Consider the following 25,614-nt stretch of genomic DNA (forward strand, 5'->3'; position numbering starts at 1 on the left):
GCCAACAGCTTGTTCAGGAAAAAAAAAGATAAAAAGCAACAGAGGTGACAAAGCTGCGAGGAAGTATTCAGTTATTATTCAAAAGAGTGGTAGGGGAGAGTCGCCATCATTGTAAGTTTTTGTATTTCACTCATTTACTCACTTCATTTAGTGCTCTCAGCCTAGCACTATGAAATTTTACTTCAAACAGCGTTGACATGTCAGTATCAGTAACCATTTCAGTTATGTTCCTAACTTAATCAATTTGGATACAATTGAAACCAAAGTACATGCAGTCCGATGTTACATTGTAACAGAGGTGTGAAATAACTTCAACAGTAAATGAAAGCACCCTATAATGTGCATGCACAGGTTTTTTTCTGCACATGCTAATGTTCACCAACAAAACACATTGGTACCAGTGGTACCAGCCAGATCCTCATATTATGAAGCATGGGCTTTATTTATTAAAAATAGACCGTGGATAAACATAGACACATAAGCAACTTCATAACCTTCTGTGAAGTGATTCGTGGAAACGTCCAAATCAACGAGGAAAGCTTCTTTTGTTTGTACGCTTTTACAAAAAAAAATAGCCTATTATACAGACCAATCTGGTGTGCACTTATTATAAATACCTGTGTGACCAGGTGGCCATGTTTTTTTCACACTTGGAGCATCCAGAAGATGAGGCTTTGTCAACACAGCAAGCAAATTAGCTGAACACTTTTATCATTACACACTGCACTGACTTTCAAAGTCAAACATGTTGATGAGGTAAATTAATTTCTTTAATAAATATTAAACACCATTTAAAATGCCACCATTTAAAAGGTCTCCCCAAAAGGTCACTACATGTAGATGGTTTTCAATACCATGTAGTGCCCCCCTTTTTTGGTCACCTAGCATCCAATTCATACCAGGATACACTCTAAAAACCATACTAACTTTTCAAAGACAGATAGCTTTTTTAAAACGATGTATTATTTGATTTATTGTAAATAAAAATAAAGCCCTACTGCCGGAACAGATTTTACTAAGCTCAGTCAAAAACATTTTTTGGGAAATATTCCCCACAAAGGTTACTTTACCTGATTTTGCCTGATTCCTTTGGTGGTTGGTAGAGGACTGAACTGCACATTTACAAACTTGAAATAACTATGGTAGCTGCATGCTAAATGAAGACATTGACAGTGTTACAATTATCAAGCATTACATGTATGTTGACTCTCTCCTACAAACTATCTCATATCACCCTCTATTAATTAGAAGTGTGTGCAGTCTGCAATGAGTAACGTTTAGGTGTCAACACTGTCATTTGGGACTGAGCTGCTAAATGCGATGAGAAATACTTCATATTATGTGCTGCTAAGCATTCTCGATTAAAAATATTTATTCAGTGCTAAACAGGTCATAAAGCATCGTTTTTGGTTGCAGTTTCCGCAAGTATCCAGCTGTGTAAATGGGCTGTATATAGAGCTTCTGTCATCACCCAGGGAAAAAGATTTCAGCATCTGCTAAATGCCAAAAATTAAAAAATGCATCTTTACAGCTACTATTGCACAACAAGCCTGTAGGACGCACTATAATGGCTACTATCTGAAAGACAGTGCTTACTTGTCATCCCATGTAACATCAAGGAGACCTGTCTACTTTCAAATGCTGGATTATATCGTTAATACTTCCCGGAGACATGTACTGTACTCCAGAATATCACAACAGATGGCATATTCTCACAAAAACATAGCCACACAGCAGGGAGGCCCGCACGTGACAACAGCTGATACACATTTTGGAAGACCAAAAGTTTAGAGTGACATGATTCTGCAAACATCTATTTAAATTTTTACTCTTTTTTGTATTCTGAAAGTCAATCCTCAAGCCAATCTCCTTTTCTCTCTCTCTTCACAGCTGAATTAGTTTTGTCTTGTGCAGTGACCAAAATTGTCCTCCTTTTGGATCAAACATAAGCCGAAGCACACAGTATGAGTCTATGACTGAATTCAACAATCTAACATGGATTAAATTTGGCCCAGAAAAACTAACATTTTAAGCTTGGTACGTACTTTATTTATCACAATGAAGGACTAATCCCATACTCTCATATGGATGGGTAAATTATGTCCTTGTGGTTTTGACCAGAATTGATCATCAGAATATGGTGAATTATTGCTTGAACCATACGGAATGAAAATACTCACTCATATTCAGTTTAGGAATTTCTTGCCAACAAACCAATGGGCCAGTGTCCTTCAAGGATTTTAGTTATGCCTGGGGCTAGGGAAACATGTGACTAATTTACTTTCATAAAACAAAACAATGCATGTGTTAGCCCAGATGAGGCTTAGAAATTTAGAAAAAAAAGAAAATTGCTATTAATTTCTAATCAATCAAAAAAGTGAAATCACAAAGCACTTTTCACACAAGACATGTGGAGCTTTGGGACCAATCCTTCCAGCCATGGCAACATTCTCAGAATATCAGAACTGGGTCAGTTTACCTCTGAAAAGGATGATCTTTTCTCAGCTCATTCCCAAGATAGGCAGTGCACCTGAACATACTGTAAGCTCTCAGAAAAGATAAATCAAGGATGGTGAAGTGCTGCATCGATAAGACATGCAATCAGTTATTCTGTGTTTGCACCTCACCTAATTCTGAAACCTTATTTCCTAAATAGATTCAATCATAATTATTTAGTTATCAGTGCATTCTGCCATCACCATTGAACAAGCCATGGGCGTACTCCTCAGAATGGAGCGTAGCAGGACACGCACACCTTAATCCTTCTTTAAGGAAAAAAAAAGGAACTCATTAAATCGAGTGAGAAGATAGTTGCCACAGTGACCTTGCGAATGAACTCCCCGGGGCTGCTGCAAATAATTAAACAACAAGGAGAGGGTATTTATTCTCCCATCTCTCACCGATGTCTAATCACACCCTGACCACATGCAGATAGGTCTCTGGAGCTGGGCCTACCGATCTATAGTGCTGCGACGGAACCACTGACGCCTCCACACTCCGGCAGTGTCAGGGATCAATACCCGATTCCTCAGAGTGGCCGACGTAGGGACCGACATCGCCTATTTATCTGCTTTTGTGGCGTTTTTGGATTTTTCCCACTCTTTTGGCTGTCCTCCATTTTCCCCTCCGGGCAGTGGAGTAGATGATTCCTCCACCCCCAAACTGAAGTGCAGGGCCCTGAGCATCACAAGTCAAGGCAGGGACCACTCTGACTACACACCCGCTGGACATAAATCATGCCGCGCATTGGAAGAAGCTCTCTGGCTCCGTAGGAAATTAGCTGAGAGAAGCTGGTCCTGGTGCCTGGTGCATGTGGACGTGGTTGTGAAATCCTAGTCTGAGGGGTGGGTGCTGTGAGATGGTGCACTTTTTTTGAGAAGAAATTGTACACAAATACATGTGAGTGACTCAGCCAATGATAAATAAGGACAGCATAATCAAGGCCTATCAGTTCATTCAAACCAGACATTTACTGCACTTTACAACCATTCGCTTCTTTCATCTCTTTCATGTAACCCTGGTGAACTACCACTTTCAAAAAGGTGTACTTAGGAAGTCTTTTCAGATAGCACTTCGTTTAGAAGACGAAGTAAATGAATTTGTTTAATGATTGAAATGTTTTTAAATATCATAAGGGAACATGTGTCTTCTGTTTAACGCTGTCATAATTCTATTCTACTGCTAATAGTGTCAATCTGTGACTGATAAAGGTCAGTTGCACGTCCACAGGTTATTGCAATTTGCATGCGCTCAAATAGGTGACAGGTGGAAGCGAGACCTTTCTGAAAGAAGTCTTGATTTATCTTCTGTGAAATGCATGCAGTGTACCCTTTTTATTTTTAAATGAACACCTTTCTGTAATAGTCCATATCTCAGATGATTTGACTATACTGGGAGAACGGTTGTCCAGGCAAGAGTGATTGGTTTGTCCAGGGGGATGTGACCTTGAAGAGTCCCCATCACCCTTACTGCAGGCAACTTAAATTTAAGGATTTAAACACGAGATCCTTATGAAGAAGCCCTACCTGGTGGTACCCTGTTGCTTGCAAAACTTTGAAAGGGAGGGTTATATGAAGATAAAGGCCTATTCGCTATGGATTTGTTAATGATTAAAATGTTTTTAAATGTCATAACTAAATGTCATTACTTGTCGCATGAATCTCAAGTAAGAAAAGAGGTAACAGTCAGAAGCATGCAAAGGTCGCTCAACAGACTGCTTGGAAGTGCATTCACAGCATTCACCCATTCCTCTGCCCAACTCTAGATACAAAACTATACCAGCAGATGTTCAAAAATAAATATCCACCTGTGCATCCACGTAAACTACATTGGCCAGGTTTCCACTGACCCCTGGCAATGCCATCCCATATATGTTTTTCAATGAAAACCAAAACAATGTTTTGACCTGCAAGTCAAAACTGGTTGACAGCAACAAATGTGATTTCCAAGGTAGCTACCATTTGGAGAGTTCAGTAAGCTGTTGCGTACAGGTGCTGTATAAAATGTAGAGATGAGTAACAGAAAAGGTGTCACAATTCGTTATTACCCTACACGTCACTGCTTACACAAGGAAGAAACTGGAGTTCCTTTATTACATTACCAAACAGAGACTGCAGGCTGATAACTGCAGTCAGTCATCTTTCATAGCACAGAAAGGTTTAATGTTGCCTCTGTCTGTTTCTCTCTCCATATACAGTACATCTCCAAAAGTATGTGGACACCCTTCAAATTAGTGGTTTTGGCTATTTCAGCCACACCCATTGCTAACAGGTACATACAGCCATGTAATCTCTATTGACAAACACTGACAGTAAAATGGGTCATACAGAAGAGCCCAGTAACCTTCAATGTGGTACTGCCATAGGATGCCACCTCTCCAACAAGTCAATTTGTTAAATTTCTGTCCTGCTACAGCTGCCCCAGTCAACTGTTATGATGAACTGTAAGTGCTGCTTGAGTGAAGCAGAAACGTATAGGAGAAACAACAGCGAACAGCAGGCCACACAAGCTCACAGAACGAGACTGGCAAGAGCTGAAAAATGAGCAGTGGAGGCCTTTATGGCAGCAAGGGGGGGGTCTAACTCCATATTAATGCCCATGATTTTGGAATGAGATGTTCAGGTTTTCCCATGTTATTCAAAATGTAGTGTATATATATATATATATACGTGTGTGTGTGTATGTGTGTGTGTGTGTGTGTTTGTGTGTGTACATACACACAAATGTTTATCATGAGGACACAGAGCTCTTTCTATAATATAAAAGTCCCTTTAATATTTGTTCATGCGTCATAGCGTCTCTGGTTGGATTTTAATTTGTTTGATTACAGCAGTGATTAGGGATGCAAATTATTTATTAATTCCTCAAAATGTTTGCATGACTATCTCATTATACAGTATGGATTCTGTGGATTCGCTCTATTAGCTGAATCACTTGTTCATACTAATATGGTGATATGTGCAAAATGCCGGGGGGGATATAAGTAGTATAGAAGAATACTTGACTGTGGGAGACCATGACATTATGAATATGACATACTTTATTATCAAAAATATAGCTCAGTTCTCCATGTTAATTCATTCTTGTGAAATGGTACGATAAGTGACAGCAACACTTAAAATATTGGCCCATTTTAATAAAATCTTCCTTAAATGAGTATCTACAGAATATCACAAAAGCTGCATGTAAGACAGCTGCAAGGATAATCCGTGAAAATGACACTTTACACACTGTTAAACCGGAATACAAATTTGCACACAACTGTAAAAGAGCCATGAAATCGTGCTTTTCTCAAAGGTTAAAAAAGAATCCCCTTTCATGGTCATTTACTATGACATACATTTCTGTCTGGTGCACAGCTTGATCTATGCTCCTCGTGGTCTCTGCAGGGCTGCTGCAAGGTAGAAGGTGCTGTGTTCACAAGATATAAATGTAGTATTCGCTGCGTCTCTCCCAAAACCATGGACGACACAAGGCAAGTCATGGCGGAGCAGGTGTTAATTGAAGGGTGCCCCATTAAATTAAATTGAAACACAGTAAAAGTGATCTACTAATGTGCCGTTCAGCCTAATTGAGCACTGTCCCCTCAATTAAGCAGCCAGTCTTCATTCTTTCTTTCTAATTGCGAGCTTTCTCTGAGCGTCTGCAATTAATTTCCTGGCAAAGTTACAAGGCTGCATAATAAACCTCAGCCAGGAATGCAGGCTGCTTGCTGAAAACTTCCTCCTTTTCTGCCAATGCACACTTACTTTTAATACAGGTAATTCCACGTAAAATAGCAAAGCTTATATAGTTATAGCTAATTTAAACTATATTTAATCATTTGAAGAGAAAAATGTAAATGGATGCTGTTGTAAAGTCTTCCAGATAAACACTACTTTCAAGTGTTTATTTTCCTGCTGTAAAGCACAAACAACAAAATTCTAAGTGTGATCTCTAGTACCTACGGTAACTGAGATGCATTATGAAGTCATGTAAATATAAGCATTTTACATTTAATCTAGTATTTCAAAGCAGTTCACATGATACAGATGATTCTGTGTCTTATTATTTGGGGACTCCTGGATGGCTCTTTTGGTCACACTATGACCTCCGATCAAATTTGGACTGTGCCAGTGCCAACTGTGTCAGGTAACTCCATGGGACAACACGCAAATGGCGGTTTCAGACATTTGGCCATTACAAATTGGGGTGGGACCTGGGTATACTAGCCTTGCATTGGGTGCCAAATATATATAAAAATGAATAAATAAATAAATAAATAAATTTTGTGGACAAAGTAACTGCATTTGGAGAGGTCCCTCTTTCAAAGTTGCCCCTTTCAAAGTCACTTTAAAGACCACCTCCATTTAAAACAATAATGCCCCCTTTCTTATTTGTCACTGTGCGCTACGGTAATGAATTAAATGGTATGTCCGCTCACTGAATTAGATTGACACCATGTCCTCCGATGTATCGCTAATGAAACGTTATTGACCTTGGCTTTTTATCATTCATTAAAAATGCAACGCTCCTGTCTGACTCAGTTCACCCAATTAAAATAAGCCCAAACGGGGAGTGATGAATAAGACCTCTTCTATCGCAATCAATAGCGGGGGCTCTAATCGTTCTCCGTGTTCAAGGTGATGCGCTCCGGGTCCTGCTGCTGATAAGAGTACAAAAATCTGTCATCTCTGCCCTGCTCAGGTATACACACGCTCTCTCGCGCAGGCGCACGCACACACACAAACACAATCTCCGGCACGCCCCCCGTCTCCGTAATCTGCTTACCTGCAGAAGGGGTCCAAGCGGCAGGTGTTCCTCAGCTCCAGGCAGTTGGGCTTGACCTTCTCCTCGTAGGCGCACGAGGGGACGATGGTCTGCCGCCTCCGCTCCGCGCAGGCTTTGTCCCGGCAGGAGCAGAAGAGCAGCCGGTAGCTGTAGTCGGTCTGGACGCGGTCGAAGAACTGCCGCAGGGCCTTGTGGCAGCGCTTGCGGTTGCACGGCTCGGTGGGCATCAGCAGGTTGGAGCCCCGGTTGCAGGTGGCGATGTAGGTGGAGCGCAGCTTCTTGCAGGTGTCGTTCAGGTTGCACGCCTTGGCCGCGTCCAGGCAGGGGTTGCAGAGCTTCCCCGAGTCCGAGCAGTGGTTCGCCCTCACGGTGGCTGAGTCCATTCCTGCCGAAGGGGAAGATCGAGATGTGAGAGAGTCTATAACTGCCCCAGTTAGAGGCACATCAAAGTCCTACACAGACCGAGACAATGAGATTTAAAAATTATAACACAGAAAAGTCTTGGCACACTGCCATTTGTTTTCACCGCTCTCCCTTCTGGGTCGGGAGTTTGGCTTTTTTAGAAAAAAATATTGTGCATGTGCAATCTGTTTGCAATAGATTTGTGAATTTCAGATATTTGGCCGCCAGCTCTTGAATTGCATCCGTTGCCAACAGTCATGTAGCTAAATTAAATATGTATCTGATCAAAGCTTCTTATTGAATCTTTAGTTCAGTCTGGCTTTGGGTAAAGAATGGAGTGTATTGAGGACAGGTGAGAGTGCAAAACAGTAGTGGGTGATCTTCAACTGGCCTCTCACCCCACTAACTGAAAGAGACTGCATACAAAAAACAGTAGATACATACAACAGAGCACGGAGTAGAAAACATGAAATAGAAGTAGACAGATGTCCTCTGTGCAATCAAGAGCTCATAAAAAGCTACTGAAGTGCTATAATTTTCTTCAATTTCTTTTCCCCTTCCAAATAAAGTAATATCTTATTACAGAAGGTAGAGAAAATGAGCTGTGATTAACTAGAGAACAAATCTAAGAACTCTTTCTTCTCTCCTTAAATGCTCTGCGTTTGTAAATACAAAGACAAATGTAAGGCATGTTGTGCAGTTAAACGTGTTACATAGGCATTTTCATGCTCTAAGATGGCTGACTGCAATGAGGAAGCATCATTATATTTCCACAGAGGAAAAGCTATTTTTTTGAATTTTGCGAAGGTTAAGAGCAATCTGTAGACCGTGTGTCTTTTCTGACCTTGGTGGGTGAGTCTATATTCATGTGCAGGAAATCTATAGAGAATGCAACTAATAAAACCATGAGAGGATTGATTTAACTTCGAAGACAGATGGTTTTACAGGGATGTGGAGAAGAAAGCCCCACTGCAGAGTTTCATATAGGTATGGAATTACTGATGCATAGGTTGCCGAGGTGCACCGTTACAGAAGTGTTAACTTCTGTGACACAAATTGTGTGTTCCCAAGACCATATTTCACTACTGATCAATCAAAAAGGGATATATGGGCTTCAACTATTATATTCTACATTGGAAACACATTTTATTTCCATGCTAGGAGAGTGAAACGCCATTGCTGTTATTGTGAGGCCTCTGGAGACATCATTAAAGTTCCCTTAAGCTAGCAATATAGTTATTTGATTTGCTGCTATGGTAACAATCACAATAAGAGATCAATATCCTGTTTGAGTTTAAAGTTTGAGAAATTATGCAGAGAAACCAAGTTGTATACAAGGTTTTTTAAGAATGCAAGTGGACACTTTAAACACAGTGTGACCCCCGTCTCCTAAGTTCACTAATACAATTATGTTAACATAATGAGCTCACAAAAATCTTTTGACAATTTATATTTGTTTGCTTGTCTTTATGAAGCTAAAACTGTAATTCTTCATGTTATCATAAAGTATATACTGACATTGGAAAGATTTTTTCATGCATCCCCAGACAAGATATTTAAAAAAGTACACCAATCCCACCTTCTTCACAGCTCTCATTGATCAATAGTCTGATACCCAAAGTGTTAATATTGTGTGACCTAATTCAACACATAAAACCTTTCCCATGGGGAGGTGTTATGTCCATTGTCTTGCACTTGTCTTTTTTTTCCCTTCTGGATTTCAGTATTCTATATTTTATTCTTTGGTAAAATTAAAAAAAAATTCACCACGTATTGCAAACAGTACTTTTTTTGTTTTTGGTTAACAGTGTCATTAAAATGAACCAAAAACAATTCAAGGAATTGGATGGAACTGTCTGCTTGTGAAGTTAAGAAATGTCAGTTAAGGTAATATGCAGTCTCATTCTTAGTTTCATTCTTAGTGAATCCCATACAGGTGTACAAACCAGCAGAAGACTTCTTCTGTCATCATTGCGTTGCTGTACTGTCTGAGAAACCATCTGGCATTGCAGACAATTATGTAATCAATGATCTTGTAAACATGTATTATAATCTAATAAGAGGATTTTAGACATTTTATGCTCATTCAACTCCATTCCGTATTTTACGAGTGTAATTAAACTATGTTTATATAGTTGATTAAGCTTGTGGAAATTGTACTTTTTATGAGTTTCATGTTCATTAGCAGCTGTCGGGTACTAATTGGTGCTTTGTACTTGGAAAAATGGAATAAAGTCTAATATCATTTTAACGACAACTACGCTGTTTAAAACTTCAAGCCTTTGTAGCTAATGTACATCAGGAATCTGACAAAGAGCTGAATGCTGAAAACATACATTTAAGGTACAATGATTAGCAACATGATTACTCGAAAGGTTGAATAATTAAGTCTTCTGCAAAAAAGTTCTCTTTCTTTCAGAAAACTCAAATGTTAATTAATGAAAAAGAAGTCTCTGACATAAGTTGTAGTTTTATATAATTAACTTGAAGATGCAAAGTTTGCATCAACCCTTCTAGTTTGTAATGACTTTGACAAAACCATGCAATGAATTTAGTCAATGAAAATGTCTTGCAGTCTCACAGTATGTCAGCTCAGCATGCATTCAAACTCTGTAATTATGAAATATGCTTCTGAAACTTGGTGTGGTAATATTCAAATGAAATTGTGTCCAGTGAATACATCTGCACTGCACTGCAATGAGTCACTCAGTCGTTTGCCTTAATTGGTAATGCATTAGGGAAAGTGCCATGGCAGTATCTATGGCAATGCAACATCCAACCTGAATACTTAAGTCATACTTCCAAGACTACATATACTGTAAATGTGGCAGGCATGCGATTTGGATCCAATTCAAAGGAACAGCTTTGCTGATAACCGGACAATACATTTAGAGAAGAATTACCGTAGTACACCACACAATGGGTTGGAGGGTTGGAGTTGCTTTCTTGGCCATGTCGGTTTATAGCCCGTTTCACAGCTTATGTTTCTGCCATTGAGTAAGTGGATCTGCCTTTATGTAATGCAGCATAAGCAAAAGCAACTACCTGGAGTTATTGATTTACTTCCACAGAAATGTATTTTACTACCCTTAGTGCATGAAGCATATTGCCTTTCAATGTACACTCCCCGGTTAGTGGAAGTACAGTACCTGGTAATACCTCATCTGCGGCATGGCCATAACTTAAGACATGTCTGTTGAATTGTCCTGTGCATTAAATGCTACAATAATGACAAGGTCTTCATCATTCATGCAGAATATAACCAACTCACCGACTGGTTAAAAAAAATGCTTACACTGGAAATATGATTGGCCACTGCGGTAGTTATATTAAACAGTGGCATCAACGCATATCGAAGTCATAGTTTTGAGAATATCCACGCCGAGTAAAGTGTTGCATAATGTTCAGGAATTACATCCTACTATTCCAAAATAAAGCAGGTTTCTGTTTGTGGGCTGCTATCTTCTCAGCCTCGTGTTCACCACGAGAGCAGCAGAGGTCGTAAATGAGGTGTGAAATTGGTTGTTAAGTATGTACATAAAACACCACCCGCCGTCTGGAGGTCAAAGGGACTTGTAATAGTGTGGGTGTGATTTGAATACATAAACAACAACTTAAGGGAAATATATGTCAAGGGGACAGTATAAATAACACCAGTAAGCCCTGGTATGCCAGGAGATGATTAATAAAGTTCAAGAATGAAGAAAATTATATTTTCATTTGTCCAAAAATAGCATAACTGGACCATTTTATGTGAAACTGAATGGGTCTTTGTGTGAATATAATTATATTTCAGGGAGAGTGGATTGCGACAATAATAGTATCATATGTCGTCCAGCCTTTTGTGAAAAACTAGGAATATTCAAAGTATTAACCTTTCTCGCTAGCAGATACTTATTTTAAATGCAATGCAAAAACGCGACACCAAAAGCAATAACAGTTTAGAATACTTCATCCCTGTCATTGGAATTTATTAATCTCTCTGTGACAGGTCTCATCCATCAGCACTGTACATCTAAAAAAAAACTGACCTGACTTAAAAAAATATATATAACATATAATAAACAATTTTAAACAATTTGTTCATCTCACTCATTTTAGTTCAGTGCTCTGTATTGTTTAAGGTGAAAAAGTAAACATACTCATCAAATTTAAGTCATAATTTCTTACAGTAAGTTAGCCTTCTTTTTTTATATTTTTAATTAGGTGGCTTTGACTTGAACTGTTTAAGCTGCCCAAATTTGCTTTCTTCAATTTACAAAATTAACTTGCTGTAGGTTAATTCAATATGAAAATGATGATAGCACTGTATACTAAATTCACCCATGTGGCATGCTGGTTGGGTATTGCTAGATGTATTATTTATGGGTTTTCAATGAAAGGGATTAATGAGTAGGTTTGTTCATGTGATGGAGAGGTGCTCAACTTATACAACCTGATGTGGGTTAGTGCTGCCAATCAAAAAAACCTTATTTAAACTTACAAGAAAACATTCTGTGTTGGGTCAAACACTTACTGGCTGGGAAGGACTTGGTTATATATTCACAAAATGGAAGACATTAATATCAGTGAATGTAGAATATCAATGTAAAATTTAAATTTGCTGAACAAAAATTAAACTCATTTATTTTGAATTTTGCCATCAATGAAGAAGGTATCATTAATGTAATATTTGAATAGTCTTTACTTGAACCAAATTATTTAACTCAATTTTCTAAAAGGCTATCAGTATCCTCATTTTTTAGTGCAGTAAATGTACATGGTGTTTACATTGTGTGCAGAAGAATCACAAACATTTCAAAGTAAATTCACTAGCAACTTTGTCCCGAAGATAAGCTTGTCAGATTACTAGCCATCTAACAAGGTGTCAAGAGTGTTCGCTAGCAGGAAAGAACATTATCCTGACCATAGAAAATGATGCATAAGCAGATCTTCTGTGCCAAATATCAGCTACAAGATGGATGCACACGCTGAAGTCTGTGACCATTAAAAGTGTTTAGATATTGATGCACTAGATAAGTGCACAGGCTAATGTTCTTTTCCTTTTTTAATCAAACTTGGAGTGTGATTAGATGAAGCTGCTGCCCACATGGATTAGTCCCTTGTGTGCCTTATCACTGCATATTGTAGCAATGAATCTTTTTCCAATGAAATGAAGCTGCAGTGTAAGTGTCTACGAATACCGACAGCAAAATCTCAACGGCCTGCTAATTGCTCAGAAGCTTTGTACACAATAATGTTTAAAATGTGCTGAAAGTAACGCCTTTCTGCTTCTTAGCATGCCACTGTCCACAAATACCATTGCATCTGATCCATGACCCATGACCCATGACTGACTGACTGACTGACTGACTGAGTGATAAAGTTACACCGCACATGTCTGTGACGTCGGCCTGTTTGGTCCAGCCATATACTAGGTTTTAACCTGGTCTTGTTTCTTTTTTCTTTTAAATGTCAAACTGACATACAGCCGACCCTCATTTCGGTACGTGAGCTGGCCCTCCCCCCTCCCTCTCGTAGCCAGTGTATGTAGAGAAGGACAGTGGGGAGGACAGTACTTGAACGCGAACATAATTAGAAGGACAGTTGTACGACCGTATTTGTGCCAGGTAACAAAATATTTTACGTTTTTACAAAATCGGTAAAATTTAGCCGTTGTTATGCATTGTTTCTTCAAAAGAATATGTCCTCATCCCTAAACAAGACTGCAAAGTTATCACAGACTTCATTTCCATCTGGAGACATGGCCAAAGTAAAAATAAATTCATTAAAAAAAATTGCCCTGATGCAAAATATAAATAAATAAATAAATAAATAAAGTTCCCAAATACAAAATGTGAACTCTGTCTGCGCAGCAAAATTTAATAACCTCTTAATAGTTACAGTACAATTCAAATTTAAACAGTAGACTACAAACAACGCCCCACGTACACGAAGTCGACCGCCACAAATAAATTCTCAACCTGTGGGAAACACTGCCATGTTATGCTGCCCTGCATAGAAGTGTCAATCACTCTTATTAGTACTGCTTACTTTTAACCAGTGTTAATTGGGGTGAAGTGAAATATTAAGTGTGGGTTGGAAATAAAATGTGTTCGGTCCATTAGGCCATTACGCTTTGCAAACCCAGTGCATGTACAGAAGAGGAAGAGAGGAGAGGCAGATTGTTATTGGTTGTGTTATACTACGATAATAGTTGAGTATCTCTAATATTTGCCATCTCTAATTGGAGCCTCACATATGCAAAATCATGACTGATTAGAAGTAGTAGCTTTGGTACAATTGTTTTTTTTGTTTATTTTTAGCAAAACACATTCTGGTAAGTTCGACAGGTAGGGGCTGAACGCAGTTTTAGTAGAATATTTTATATTGCAAAGCCACTTTTAATCACTTTTTAACACATCTGATCCCAGTTGATCCCATAGATGAGTATGAAGCTTCTGGAATATTTCTCTTTACTCACAGAGAAGTGGAACCACAAGGTTTGTAGAGGATCATCACACAGTGGCCATTGTTTAAGTCTAAATACAATGCAATGCAGTGGACAGTCCACAAAATTAGACTCAGGGTAGGCCCAGGAGAACTAAAGAGTAAACACTCCCAACACTTTACTGTTGACTTTTTTTTTTTTTGCTGGAGAACTGAGGGTCTGTGCTGAGGGAGAAATGCGCTTGAAGAACTAAGTGGTTTTTGGATTTGAGTTTAGGATTCCCTTTGCACCTGTACTCCAGTGAGAGGGCTATTTATGCAGAGAAATAAAGTAAAGAAAAAAGATGGCCGTTTTGTGAATGGGGCATTCCTAAAGACTGCTGTTGAACCCCGCAGAGATACATAGACACACACAGAGAATGAAGGACATCAAACAGGTAGGAGGCACGACTATGTAGACAGCTTTGGGGCTTTGTGTAAGCATTGACACCACCCCCCTCCCCCCAAGAAAAACAGGGACAGTTCTGAGCATGGGCAGTAGTCCCGAATCCCCTGAGCTCAAAGTGATGAAGAACAGATCCATAATCACTCCAGGGGGCTCATGCCGCCAATTACAGGCACCAGGGGTTCAAAATGAAAAGAAAATAAGCAAGCAAGCAAGCAAGTAAAAAAAAAACTATTCTCTGAGGGCTGTGCTATTGTTGGTCAAAGCAGAAAAAAAATACCTTGGAACTCACTAAGCCCTTCTGATGAGCTGGCAATTTATGTGCAAGGAAACATAAGACGGATTCTCATGATGTTTGGAATGAAATGAAAAGGGGTAGGTTATGTCTGTTGCTGTTACTCTAAAACCTCTTCTCCTTTTCGCCCTGTGACACAATGCATTATGAACTAGAGGAGCGCATACCTCCATCAACCTTAAACATACAGTAAATCCACTCAGCAGGTGACCTAGTTAAACGTGTGCTTCAAATTGAAGTACCTCACTTTTTTCCCTCTGCTGCCAAAACACTGTCTGTTCATAAGTACTGCATGCACAGGTACTGGTAGCCAAGTTCTAAGGTTCACATTTATTTCAGTTAAAAGTGCCTTTCACAACAAGGTTTCAACACACTTTACAACGTAACGGGTAAAAACAGACATGAATAAGCAATTATGAAAAGGACTAAGAACATAATGTAGAACAAACAAGCAAATAAAAATCATAATCAAATACAAAGTACTGAGAGTATTTAAAAGAGAACAGTTCACTCTATTCCCCAGATTTATTAAGACCACCATGGTTATTTAAGTGTAGGGCGGGCTGCATAGTTGTGTTATGAGTACAGACTAAATTGGGACTGTTTCTGATTCCCAGACATCAGTAGGTAGACTATTCCACATGTGGGGGCTGTAATTGAGAAGGATCCGCCACCCACTCTCTTTTTAGTGATGGTGGAATAGTCAAAAGCCACACATTGCTTTACTGTAAAACATGTACAGTAAGCCTTCCCAGAGAGCACACTGAGAACAGCTACATAGGGCTGACGTCAGCACTATGTCACTTTCAGTCAGTTGGGGATAGTCGTTACATCAAAGTGAGGTAGTTTGACCATTGAGAAGAAGTCATGGATAAATTGCTTACCGCTGCTCTGCTATAGAATCAGATTTGTGTCAAAAGTTTCGAACAAAAATCATTTGCACAGTAACAAAAATTACTTGCAATATGTTTTTGTTCCAAAATCAGAAGCGCCATAATAATAATAATAATAATAATCACGTAGCACATTATTTGTATTTATGGAAGCAATGTCTCAAACAGCTTTATCATAGACATGTAAAAGGAAAGGGCAGAAAAATGCCAGTTGTTTTACATGTTTTGAAGTGTCTGGAATGACCTACGAAAATAGGGAGGAAAAAAATCATATCAGCTGTTTAAAAATCTAATTTCCATATCCAAGAGATAAAGCTGAAAGCAGTGAGCTGCCACAGTGCATTGTAATCAAATACAATGTAGAAGTAATTTTGAAGTCACGCTATTGTTATACATTCTTATTCAAATAGGAATCTTGAATAGGACTTTTAGGAGGACACTGACTTAATAGTTCTTCGGGGACTAACTAATGCTTGGAAGAGTAAATTCTAGCAAGCAGTCATTTTGAATTTGCCCCTATATAGCACGTCCAAGGAAATTATACATCCGAGCTGACCGATGATGCTAATTTAGTATGCATCGCAAATACATTTCCAGATTGGCAAGTTACAGGCATATAGGAGAACACTTAGAAAGGATTAGGGAGCAAGCAGTGTTCATGTTTTTGGCTGTACGCCAGGGTCATAGATGATTAAAGCGTGCATGCATGGACAATTAGTTGTCTTAGCCAATCCAAAATCACTCCATCATGAACAAAACCGCTCCTGCAAGTAAATGTGGACAATATTTATCTAAAAATAAGATAAACAACATACTTACAGGTACATTTTACTGCTTAAAACCAGAACTGGAAATTTCACTGGGAGATCTAATGAGACTTGTAATGAAGGGAGACTGCCTGCCGAGAGCTATGTGTCAATTATTTTTTGATGTTCTCAATTAATATTGCTGTGATAGCGATTCCAAATTCAAATTCATAATGGGAGCCTACTGCATACAGCATGCTGGAAAACACATGCAGCATCTAATGTGCAAAAATTCATTACGATGACAATGGTTTTCTGGTTACTTATTCAATCTAATTTGGAAATCTCATAGCGTCTCATTGGTGGCTTTCCTGGGTTAATATAAAGATTTTTTTATTGCAATTCTTTATTTTTTACAATTGCAGAAATATTTTACACAGTAATAAGACATCCCCTTAAAACTTTCATGTGCTTCTTTTGTTGCATAGCCCAAGGACACGGATTCAGGCACTAAGAATCCACACACATTGTGGATTTAGGTGCTTCTGGCTAAGGCTGAATCAGGATTAGGACCCTCTCTGTAGCCACATTTTCACTTTATACCCATTTACCTTTCATGTATCACGCCAAAGTCATGAGGCAGCTTTGGCTTAGCGTGTTATGCGCAATCAGCGAGTGTGCCAAGTTATGATTGAATCTGGCCTGTGATGAGACCGCTTGTTAAACAGACTGTATCTCAAGGCACATCTCCAGCATTTCCTCGACATTTTCCTTCTTCATTACCTAGTGTCTGCTTTCTTATGGAAAAACAAAGAAAGACATCCTGTTAAATACCTATATTCAATATTTAATAAATATCCAATTAGTGCATTGTTATGTCTGGATAGAGATTCACCGTATCTGCTTTATCATTTTTACATCTTGTGTGAGTACTTTCATTACAGGTCTGCATGTATACATGAAAGCATTTCCACCAGGATTTTGCAAGGATTTATGTGATTATTGCAGCCCAAAATGACTGAATTTACAGTGGCATTTAAAAAAATGTGTGATACCTTGACACACCTCCATATCTCTCATCTGTTCTTTTAATGTTGGGTTTTTATACTGCACTTAAATACCCAAAGACTGATTATTTCAGCATGCACTTAATCTTTTAGCAATTGCCTTTGATTTTTATGCTGCAGCCTTTTGTCTTCTTGAGCTGTTTGAGTGAGAATCCACAGCCATTCTTTGTGTTTCGCAGTGGCAAATTGGTAGTTGAGTGAAGACTTGCATTCATATTCATAGAGTACTGCTCAGAGTACAATATAATGTACCCCCACCATAATGCAAAATATTGGGGCACTGTTTTGCAAGACCCTTACATGTAATTTTGGTTGGCAAGTGAGAACAGTTTGCGTTCTTCATGCCAGCGTGGTCAGTGTGATAGTGAACGTTTTTCCTGAAAGGAAGTGCGTTTGTCCATGTACGATTTCACTGGACAGCGGTCAACAATAATGACTATGAATTGGACCATTTCATGCAAGAATTGTGATTAGGTTTATTTGAAAACATTCTTCTGATTTGATCATTATATGCAGAAATATAGTGGCTTTATAAAATTGCAAGATACTGCAATTATTGCAGGGATTGGTAGAGTGCATATAGCTCCATCTTCCAGCAATCACGTCACACGGCCTCATGTATCAGCTGCGGCAGTGTTCTAATTACATCTAACCCCCTGTACTCTTTTCAGTTAATACATACTGAGAAAAGAAATGCAACCAAAAATGGCTTGTTTCATACCTACGAGAATAGCTTCTTAGTGGAATGTTGCACTGTGAACAAGGCATTCATGTACTGCTACTTTGCAGCACCACATGGAAGTTGTAACCTATGATAGATACTATATTTAAAATTGTGTATCTGTGATGCAAAATAGGTTTTTATAATAAGTGTTGTGTTTGATCACACATAATAATACTTGACCTTGTCTTTGAGGATTTGAAACAGCTTGTATAGGCATCCGATTCACAGTTTCATATGCAATTTCTATTCTCATTCAAAAGGACATTCAGATAAACAAAGGTATTCAGAGGAATGAAAAACAAAGTATACAGTTAATTCAGAACTTTGTCTTACACACAGTAAAACAAAGCTAGAAATCCACTCATTCATGGAATCATTATGGCAACCAAGCAAAAAACAAGCACGAAACTGTCCAGACCCACGGCGCAACTGTACTAACTATATAGCTAGGTAGCTATGGCATGACCTCGGGGGTTTTAATGTTGTGGCTGATCGGTGTATGTGCATGCTACCTTTTGCAGTCTTAGGCAAAACAGAAAACACTTGTGGAAAAGATCAAGGTTTCTCATGGGAATTTATTTTTGTGTCTGAATGGCTGTGTTACTTGTACAGGCGTGCTTTGTTTTATCTTTGGATGGAAGAAAACTGATGCAAATTTCACTCTTTCTTGGCAGTACAGTGCTATGGCAAGAGCTGGACCAGTGGAAACTACTTCCATTTGTCAGAAAGATTTTGCAATCCCCAAAACTGGCAAATGCCTTCATAGCATTAGGAAGCCCTTTCAGTGATACACTGCCATAACAGTATGTACAGAAGGACAGACTTTTAGAGAGCCAATGAGAAGAGGGCAGAGAAAGCAGAAGAAGTAATGAAGCCAGAGGCAGAGATTAAGAGTGCCACCTGGGATATACCAAATCCCACAAGAGGAGAATAAAATAAAATAAATAAATAAATAAATAGTGCGCTCAGTAGCTAACACGAGCAGGATGGACCTCGATGCAGCAACAGGGATTCCGCTACACTCTGTGCTCACAGTCCTTATTAAATTGGTATGCAGTGTGTTTGCATATCATTTTTATCGAGCACAGAATATCAGCATATTTATTTATTCATCTATTTGGAATACATTGGTCACAGTGGCTTGGTTTATTTTACTATTCCTGACTTCCACAATGACGAAAATCTAAATTTGAATGTTTATGCGGCATAACTCAATTTCTTTCTTGTAATGAGACAGAGAGACTGCCGACTAGTGTAAGTCAGGTCTTCCCAACAGATAGTTTTGATCAAGCCTATAAATTCAGCTTGCTGTACATCAGAGATACCTCATTTCATTCTGAATGCATGAATAAATTATGACCGTATCATCAAAATATCTTATGAATATTGCGGCGCCCAAAATTGCTGACTGCATAAAGGGAGGGTGTTATTAAAAAAGAAGGAAACAGCAATTTGAGAAGCTGCTTGAGGGAACCGAGTCTCATTAAGAGTCCCAGGAGGACACAGAATGGCCATACAGTTCCAGGTTAAATAACCACAAGTGTAACACTGACTAAAGCACAGTAAACAAGGAACTCATAAACTCATGCACAAACACTATACATATTATTTTTATGTTCTTTTATATACTGCATACTATGGGCTATGGAGGTTAGTTCATTAATTAAAACATATGGCCCATACTGAACATGGCCAGTTCCTTTTTTCCAACCTGGTAGAGAGTGTTCTGGAAAATTAATTGGAATGTACATGCCAACAGATCTGATAGGTAGGGGATTTGAAAGGGGGGGGGGGGAGAGGGGGGAGAGGGGCTCGAGCTCTAACTGATAAAGCAACACAAAGACCTCTGTTCTGACACTTACATTGACCCCTTTTCACAACTACAGTAGACTCACCCAAGCTTATTAACACTGCCTGAGCCCAATGGGATTCCACCTGTGACATCAGGATTTGCCCCATCAATTGTTTGAAAAAAAGGTGCTTTCTTTAAGGGGGTGGGGGAGTAGGGTGGGGGGTGGGGGGGTGTGTGCGATGTGACTGAAAGAAAGTAAATGGAAGGGAATTAATCTGCTGGGCTTGGAGATTGTTTTTCATTTATTTGTTAGCGCTCAGGAGCCATCCTTGTATTTCTAAAGCTCTTCAGAAATACAATTGTTTTGTCATACTACAGTGCTTTTAGAGATTTATGTGCCCCCCCTCAGTTTTATCCTTATCTCCCACAAGCAAACATACAGTTGTTAAATTTACAGAGATTCTGCAACTTTTCATTTCCCTGCTCTCCTCAGACAAAGTGTGCTCAACTCTTGTCATCCAACACAGGAGATGGAACATTCTGGAAATGCTATGGTATCAGGATAAAGGGCAGACATTCATAAATTTTGCTCTCCACGAAACTGAAGGACCAGGATATTTTAGAAAGCAGCTGCAGAATTACTTCACCTGTTTGCCTGTAGGCATTTTCTCACAAACACTATCAATTATTCTGACTCTTGAAACAGAGTGCTAATAAAGCTTTGGCACTCCAATCAGGTATTCAACCTGTGAAACACTACGAGCTCTGGGACACAGCAGGAAAATTATTATTATTTTTTTTTAATTCAGCTGTGTTTAAAGTAAAATTACATGGCGCAAAAGCATTCACAGAGTCTGCGCCACGTCATTGATCTTTTTACACTCTGTCTTTAGTCTCTTTTTAATCGATTATAAACTATTTCTCAGGTTCTCAGGGACCGCCACGTGCCACAGAGCTTCATTTCTTTGTCATGTTCCATTTCCATTTAACAGTCAATGTATTATCCACTTACTTTTCATTTCTCTCTGAATAAGCAGTCTGAGCAGACTGCACATAAACTACAAGTACACTGAGGCCCAGATTCAATCTAAACACTGTGCAGCTCTGCCATTAATGTCATCTAATGTATGGACATGTTTTTTTTCTTGTTCTTACCCATACTTTGGCGATTGGTAGGGAGTAAAATGAATGGCGAACTATTAGGAATGTAGGAACAACGTAAATCTGTTATTCAGTTAAAGGAAAGCACAATGGCGTTCCGATTGAACACACCCCTCATACAGTACGAAGGATTCACAGGGAAGAATACATTTCGAGCAGTGAGAAAAGATCAAAAGAGCATAGATCATGTCATAACCAGCAAGATACAAATGACAGAGGAGAAAAGGAAGTCCATTGATTACTTATGCTGGACCATCTGGATATTAATCTAGCCACCCTGTTAATGTGTCTGGCAAACTAGAACGGCAGATAGTGTAAATGATTCCATTAAATAAGAAAATATTGTTTGGAGCTTCCCAAGTACTCGTCATCACTACTTATTGTTAAAAGGATATAAGGTATAGGCAAAAATATGGTATAAGAATATAAGGTGAGATTTTCCTGCTGCTATCATTAATAATGTCTTACAGTATGCATTGTAAAACCTTACATACATAAATATTGGCAGTTTGAATGTAACTACATTAATAATCAGGACTAAAATCAAGAACTGTCTAGTAGCACCAGAGAAAGAAATGCATGCCATTTGCTTCACTACTAGATACATGGTGATATTTGTCTAAATTACAATAGTAGTTTTGCTGTTTATGACAAGCTCAGGGTATCTGTGATGTAACATGTCTGAAACAGAACTGACTATTCCTATGCATTTAAACACTAACCATGTTAAAATAGTTAGACAGCCTAAAAAAGCATAGTTTAAAACTTTGCAGAAAAGTAATGTCTAAAAAATATTCTTTTTACAACATAGTGTTCATAATTTCACTTTGCTTAATGCAAACTCTTTTATGTAACAAACATCATTTTGGAGGAAACATTTAAACTGATAATGCATTATTTCTCATTTACAACAGCCATTAAGGTTTAATTTTCTCCCAAGCTATAATTATTGTCTGAAACAGGGTTTAAAAATGCCATGCTTATTCAAATATGAGGAAAAGACTTTAAATGAGTACATTTTGTACCTCACATTCAATTATGTAACACAAATTGAGGTCACACCCAAAGAATTAGCTCGTTAATTACTTCTTCATGGCATTAATGAGTCTCTACGAAGCCAAAACGAGGCTTCCATGACTTTAAGTATTATGAATACAACAGGCCTATTTCAGCTGTGCACTGTTTGACTGGGTGTGACCTTCTAATAAAACAGAATCACCGCTGTGGTATAATAGAAAGTGATTTGCTGCTGAAACAGGCCAGTGAATTATAAGTTTTAAAAAGATATTCATACCAAAATCAGTTGAGATGGGCATTTATCCCAATCGCTTTTATTTTTTAACTCCTCAGGGAAACCTCAATACAATTATATGACATTGGACTGAATTCAACCATTTGTTCTTGTTTTTCACCTTCTTGATAACAGATTATGCAGCAATGAAAAATAATGAAAAACATATATTTGCCATTCAATTTTGAAATCTTATAACAAATCTTTGACAGCTATGTACCGTGTTTTGTTAATGTGTATGCTTTGCTTTCAATGTAATTGAGGGCACGAACTTGCTGCAGACAAGAGAGCAGGAAGAAATGACAAAGGTTCATTTGCAGTCATAGTAGGGTTGCTCAGTTCTGATCTCAGAGGTTTTACTGCTTTGTCAAAGCCACTAACACCTTCCTGGGAGAGGGGTACCAAAGTGGTTCAGCCTAAATACTAAATACCATTGAAGGCCAGGGGCAAACAGCCCTGCCCTGTAAATTGCCCTGTTTTCAAAGTTCACAATCTGACCAGCAATGCTGCTTATATCGTGTCCCGCGTTAAACAAGGTCATCATATTTTTAGGTTAATTCAGGGGCGTGTGAGGCTGGTGAAATCTCCGGTGAAGGCAACTGGCGTCACGGACGAACTGGCACAAATTCAACGCGAGGGTGACATTGGCATAAATGGCGACGTGCCTCCTCTGTAGCGCCCAATATGCTGCCGGGGCGGTTCCTGCCCTTCGACCAGCATGGCGGTCAGGCAGATTTTCCGAGGAGTAAACCCAGGGAATTGCTGCACGATTGCCCTCGTTTGCGCCGCGGCCCACCCCCCCCCCCCCTCCCCCCCCCCCCCCGCGACCGGCGACGAAGCGCCCTCAGCGTGGCGAGCGCGCGTCACAGACCGGCGGCTCACCGTCTCCTCGTCTCGTCAAGCAGGTGCGTCTAATTGCATCTGACGTTCCGAGCTGTGAGCAGACATGCTAATAATGAGAGGCTGGACGGCTCCCTGGGTTCAGTTCGGCACCCCGCGCCCCATCCTGCTCTCAGCCCTCTTAATCCCGCTTTAACTGAGACAACACAAATACCCTCCGTCGATAAATAAATAAGCGGAGAAATGCTTAAGTAATGGGGCTTGTAATTATGGAAAGGTCATGCGTTCTAGGTCACATGCTAACCTGCTCAGCCATTTTTCACATATTTCCTGGAGACAGGTCTGTAACCGTAGAACACCATGTGGAATCTGATTAAGCATCCCCATCAATATTGCATGAGATTCTATGTTACAGGAAGGCAGCGGGCTTTCATGTTTTCTGGCAGAGCTCGCAATAAGAACAAAAGTGTTATTCTCTTTCGGGTTAAGGTCTACAGAATGTTAAGGAAGATGGTAGTGGTCAGCTTCCTGGAATGACTATCCATCTCAGAATGTGTTGTAAACAAAACACTCTCTCTGCAAAGCCAAGCAAATTATCATAAGATCCATTATCCTACCCTCTAAGATCATTTACAGTCATCAGATTTCACTCGCTTGTAGAGTGTGTCAGATCCTTTCCGTTAGTGTTACAGTCTGTAGGTGCAGCCAGAAAAAGGGCCATTGAAATGCAGGGGTCTGCCAGGGAAAATGCACTGGACTGAACATACCCTTTTGAATCATACTAACTAAATTATAATTAGGAGGCAATTTGGAGGCCTTCCCACGATCCTCTCTCTATGGGATTTCCAGCTTCCTTCGCAGTTTTTACATCCTCACATTACATCCTCAGATCCATGGATGCTGAAGGCATATGATGCTCTCAGCTCTTCTTGATGATGTCATTGTGGGCACTTTCTTACACATCAAAATCAAGTGCGCCTGTTTTTTTTCTTTTTCTCCAGATATGAATACGGGAGATAGGCCGAAATGGGAGCGAATCAGGGGCATTCGATTTAAAGCCCTGTCTTCAGGAAGTGTATTTACAAAAAAAAAAAGAAATATTCTATAGCAAGCACACTTTTGGAAGGATGTAATGGACCCTTCTCACAATAGGTAGCAGTGTTAGATTTGTGATCCTCCATTAAATCCACAGAAGAAAACTAAATTGGTGATTCAGAAAAAGATGGCATTTAAGGCTTTCAGGCTCAAACTGGGTAGTTTTTCACAGTACTTACCCTGTTACGTGCACTACATTTTGTCGGTATTGGATGGAGAGCTCCATCTTTGATCCTGTGACCTCTGAGGGTACTGTTTAGTGGGAGCTTGCCCGCATGTAATGTTTTAAGTTTGGAAATAAACCAGGCATATTTTCGCTGTCTTTAACAATTTCTCTGAAACCCATGTCTATTTCTGTAGAGTTGTCTTTTCAGATATCATTGAACCATTATTTGTCCTCTCAGCACAGTGAAATGAAAAAAGAAAGAAAAATTACATTGAGGAAAAAAAACAAATATCCAGAGGATTGTCCCAATATTGGAATCTTGCATAGAAATCATAACTTTCTGGCCTATTGAAATGACCCATGAAATGAATATTGTGTCGTGTAATAAAAGTCTCATCTGCTTGCAGGCAAACACATATTTTACTGTCTGGAATTGTACAGGCCAGCCGAACTATTTCCGTTTCATGGAGTGCGTGTCAGGATTTACGCCTCACTGGAAAAGACAGTGCAAATCATTTGCAATTGACGACAAACAAAGTCAGAAGTGAAATTATTCCCTTCCGCTTCATCCTTGTCTTCCTTATATAAGGCTACAGATTACCAATTGAGAGTCTTAAATAATAAGAAAGGGGAGACGGTGCGTAAGAAAATTGGAAAGAAAATAGCTTTCCGTGTTGCCAGATAGCTTCCAGTCAAATTGTAGAAGCAGTGCCCACATTTTCTTTTTCAGATATGCATTATATATGCCCTTATTCCACCTGGAAGGCTGTGTTTATTTGCATTGCCATTGATATTTCATGCTCAGAAAATATCATGTGCCCCCTCTGTGATACCGTTTCTCTGTCAGAGAAAACATTCTATTCCAGGACCAAAGCAGCTAAAGGAAGACAGAGCAGTCGACTTCTTTCATCTGTGAGCTTAATGCTTCATTCCGCAACCTGCGAACATACTGTACAACCTCTTGTGTGAGAACAGGAAAGAAAACCTCTTGCAAAACAG

The 25,614-nt window shown here is 39.2% G+C and overlaps 1 protein-coding gene and 1 long non-coding RNA gene across 2 annotated transcripts in view; one reads left to right on the forward strand and one right to left on the reverse strand.

The window, feature by feature from the left end:
• LOC135261286 (uncharacterized) overlaps positions 1 to 25,614 on the forward strand; it is a 222,835-nt gene that overhangs the window by 138,171 nt on the left and 59,050 nt on the right. The gene's annotated exons all lie outside the window — the stretch shown is intronic.
• Positions 1 to 25,614, reverse strand: part of LOC135261285 (GDNF family receptor alpha-2-like) — a 73,130-nt gene that overhangs the window by 22,872 nt on the left and 24,644 nt on the right. Inside the window, exon 4 of the mRNA XM_064347424.1 lies at positions 7,270 to 7,654. Within this exon, the coding sequence (XP_064203494.1) occupies positions 7,270 to 7,654 (385 nt within the window). The remainder of the gene's footprint in view (positions 1 to 7,269; positions 7,655 to 25,614) is intronic.

The sequence above is a fragment of the Anguilla rostrata genome, chromosome 8 (genome assembly GCF_018555375.3).
Source record: "Anguilla rostrata isolate EN2019 chromosome 8, ASM1855537v3, whole genome shotgun sequence".
NCBI classification, from domain to species: domain Eukaryota; kingdom Metazoa; phylum Chordata; class Actinopteri; order Anguilliformes; family Anguillidae; genus Anguilla; species Anguilla rostrata.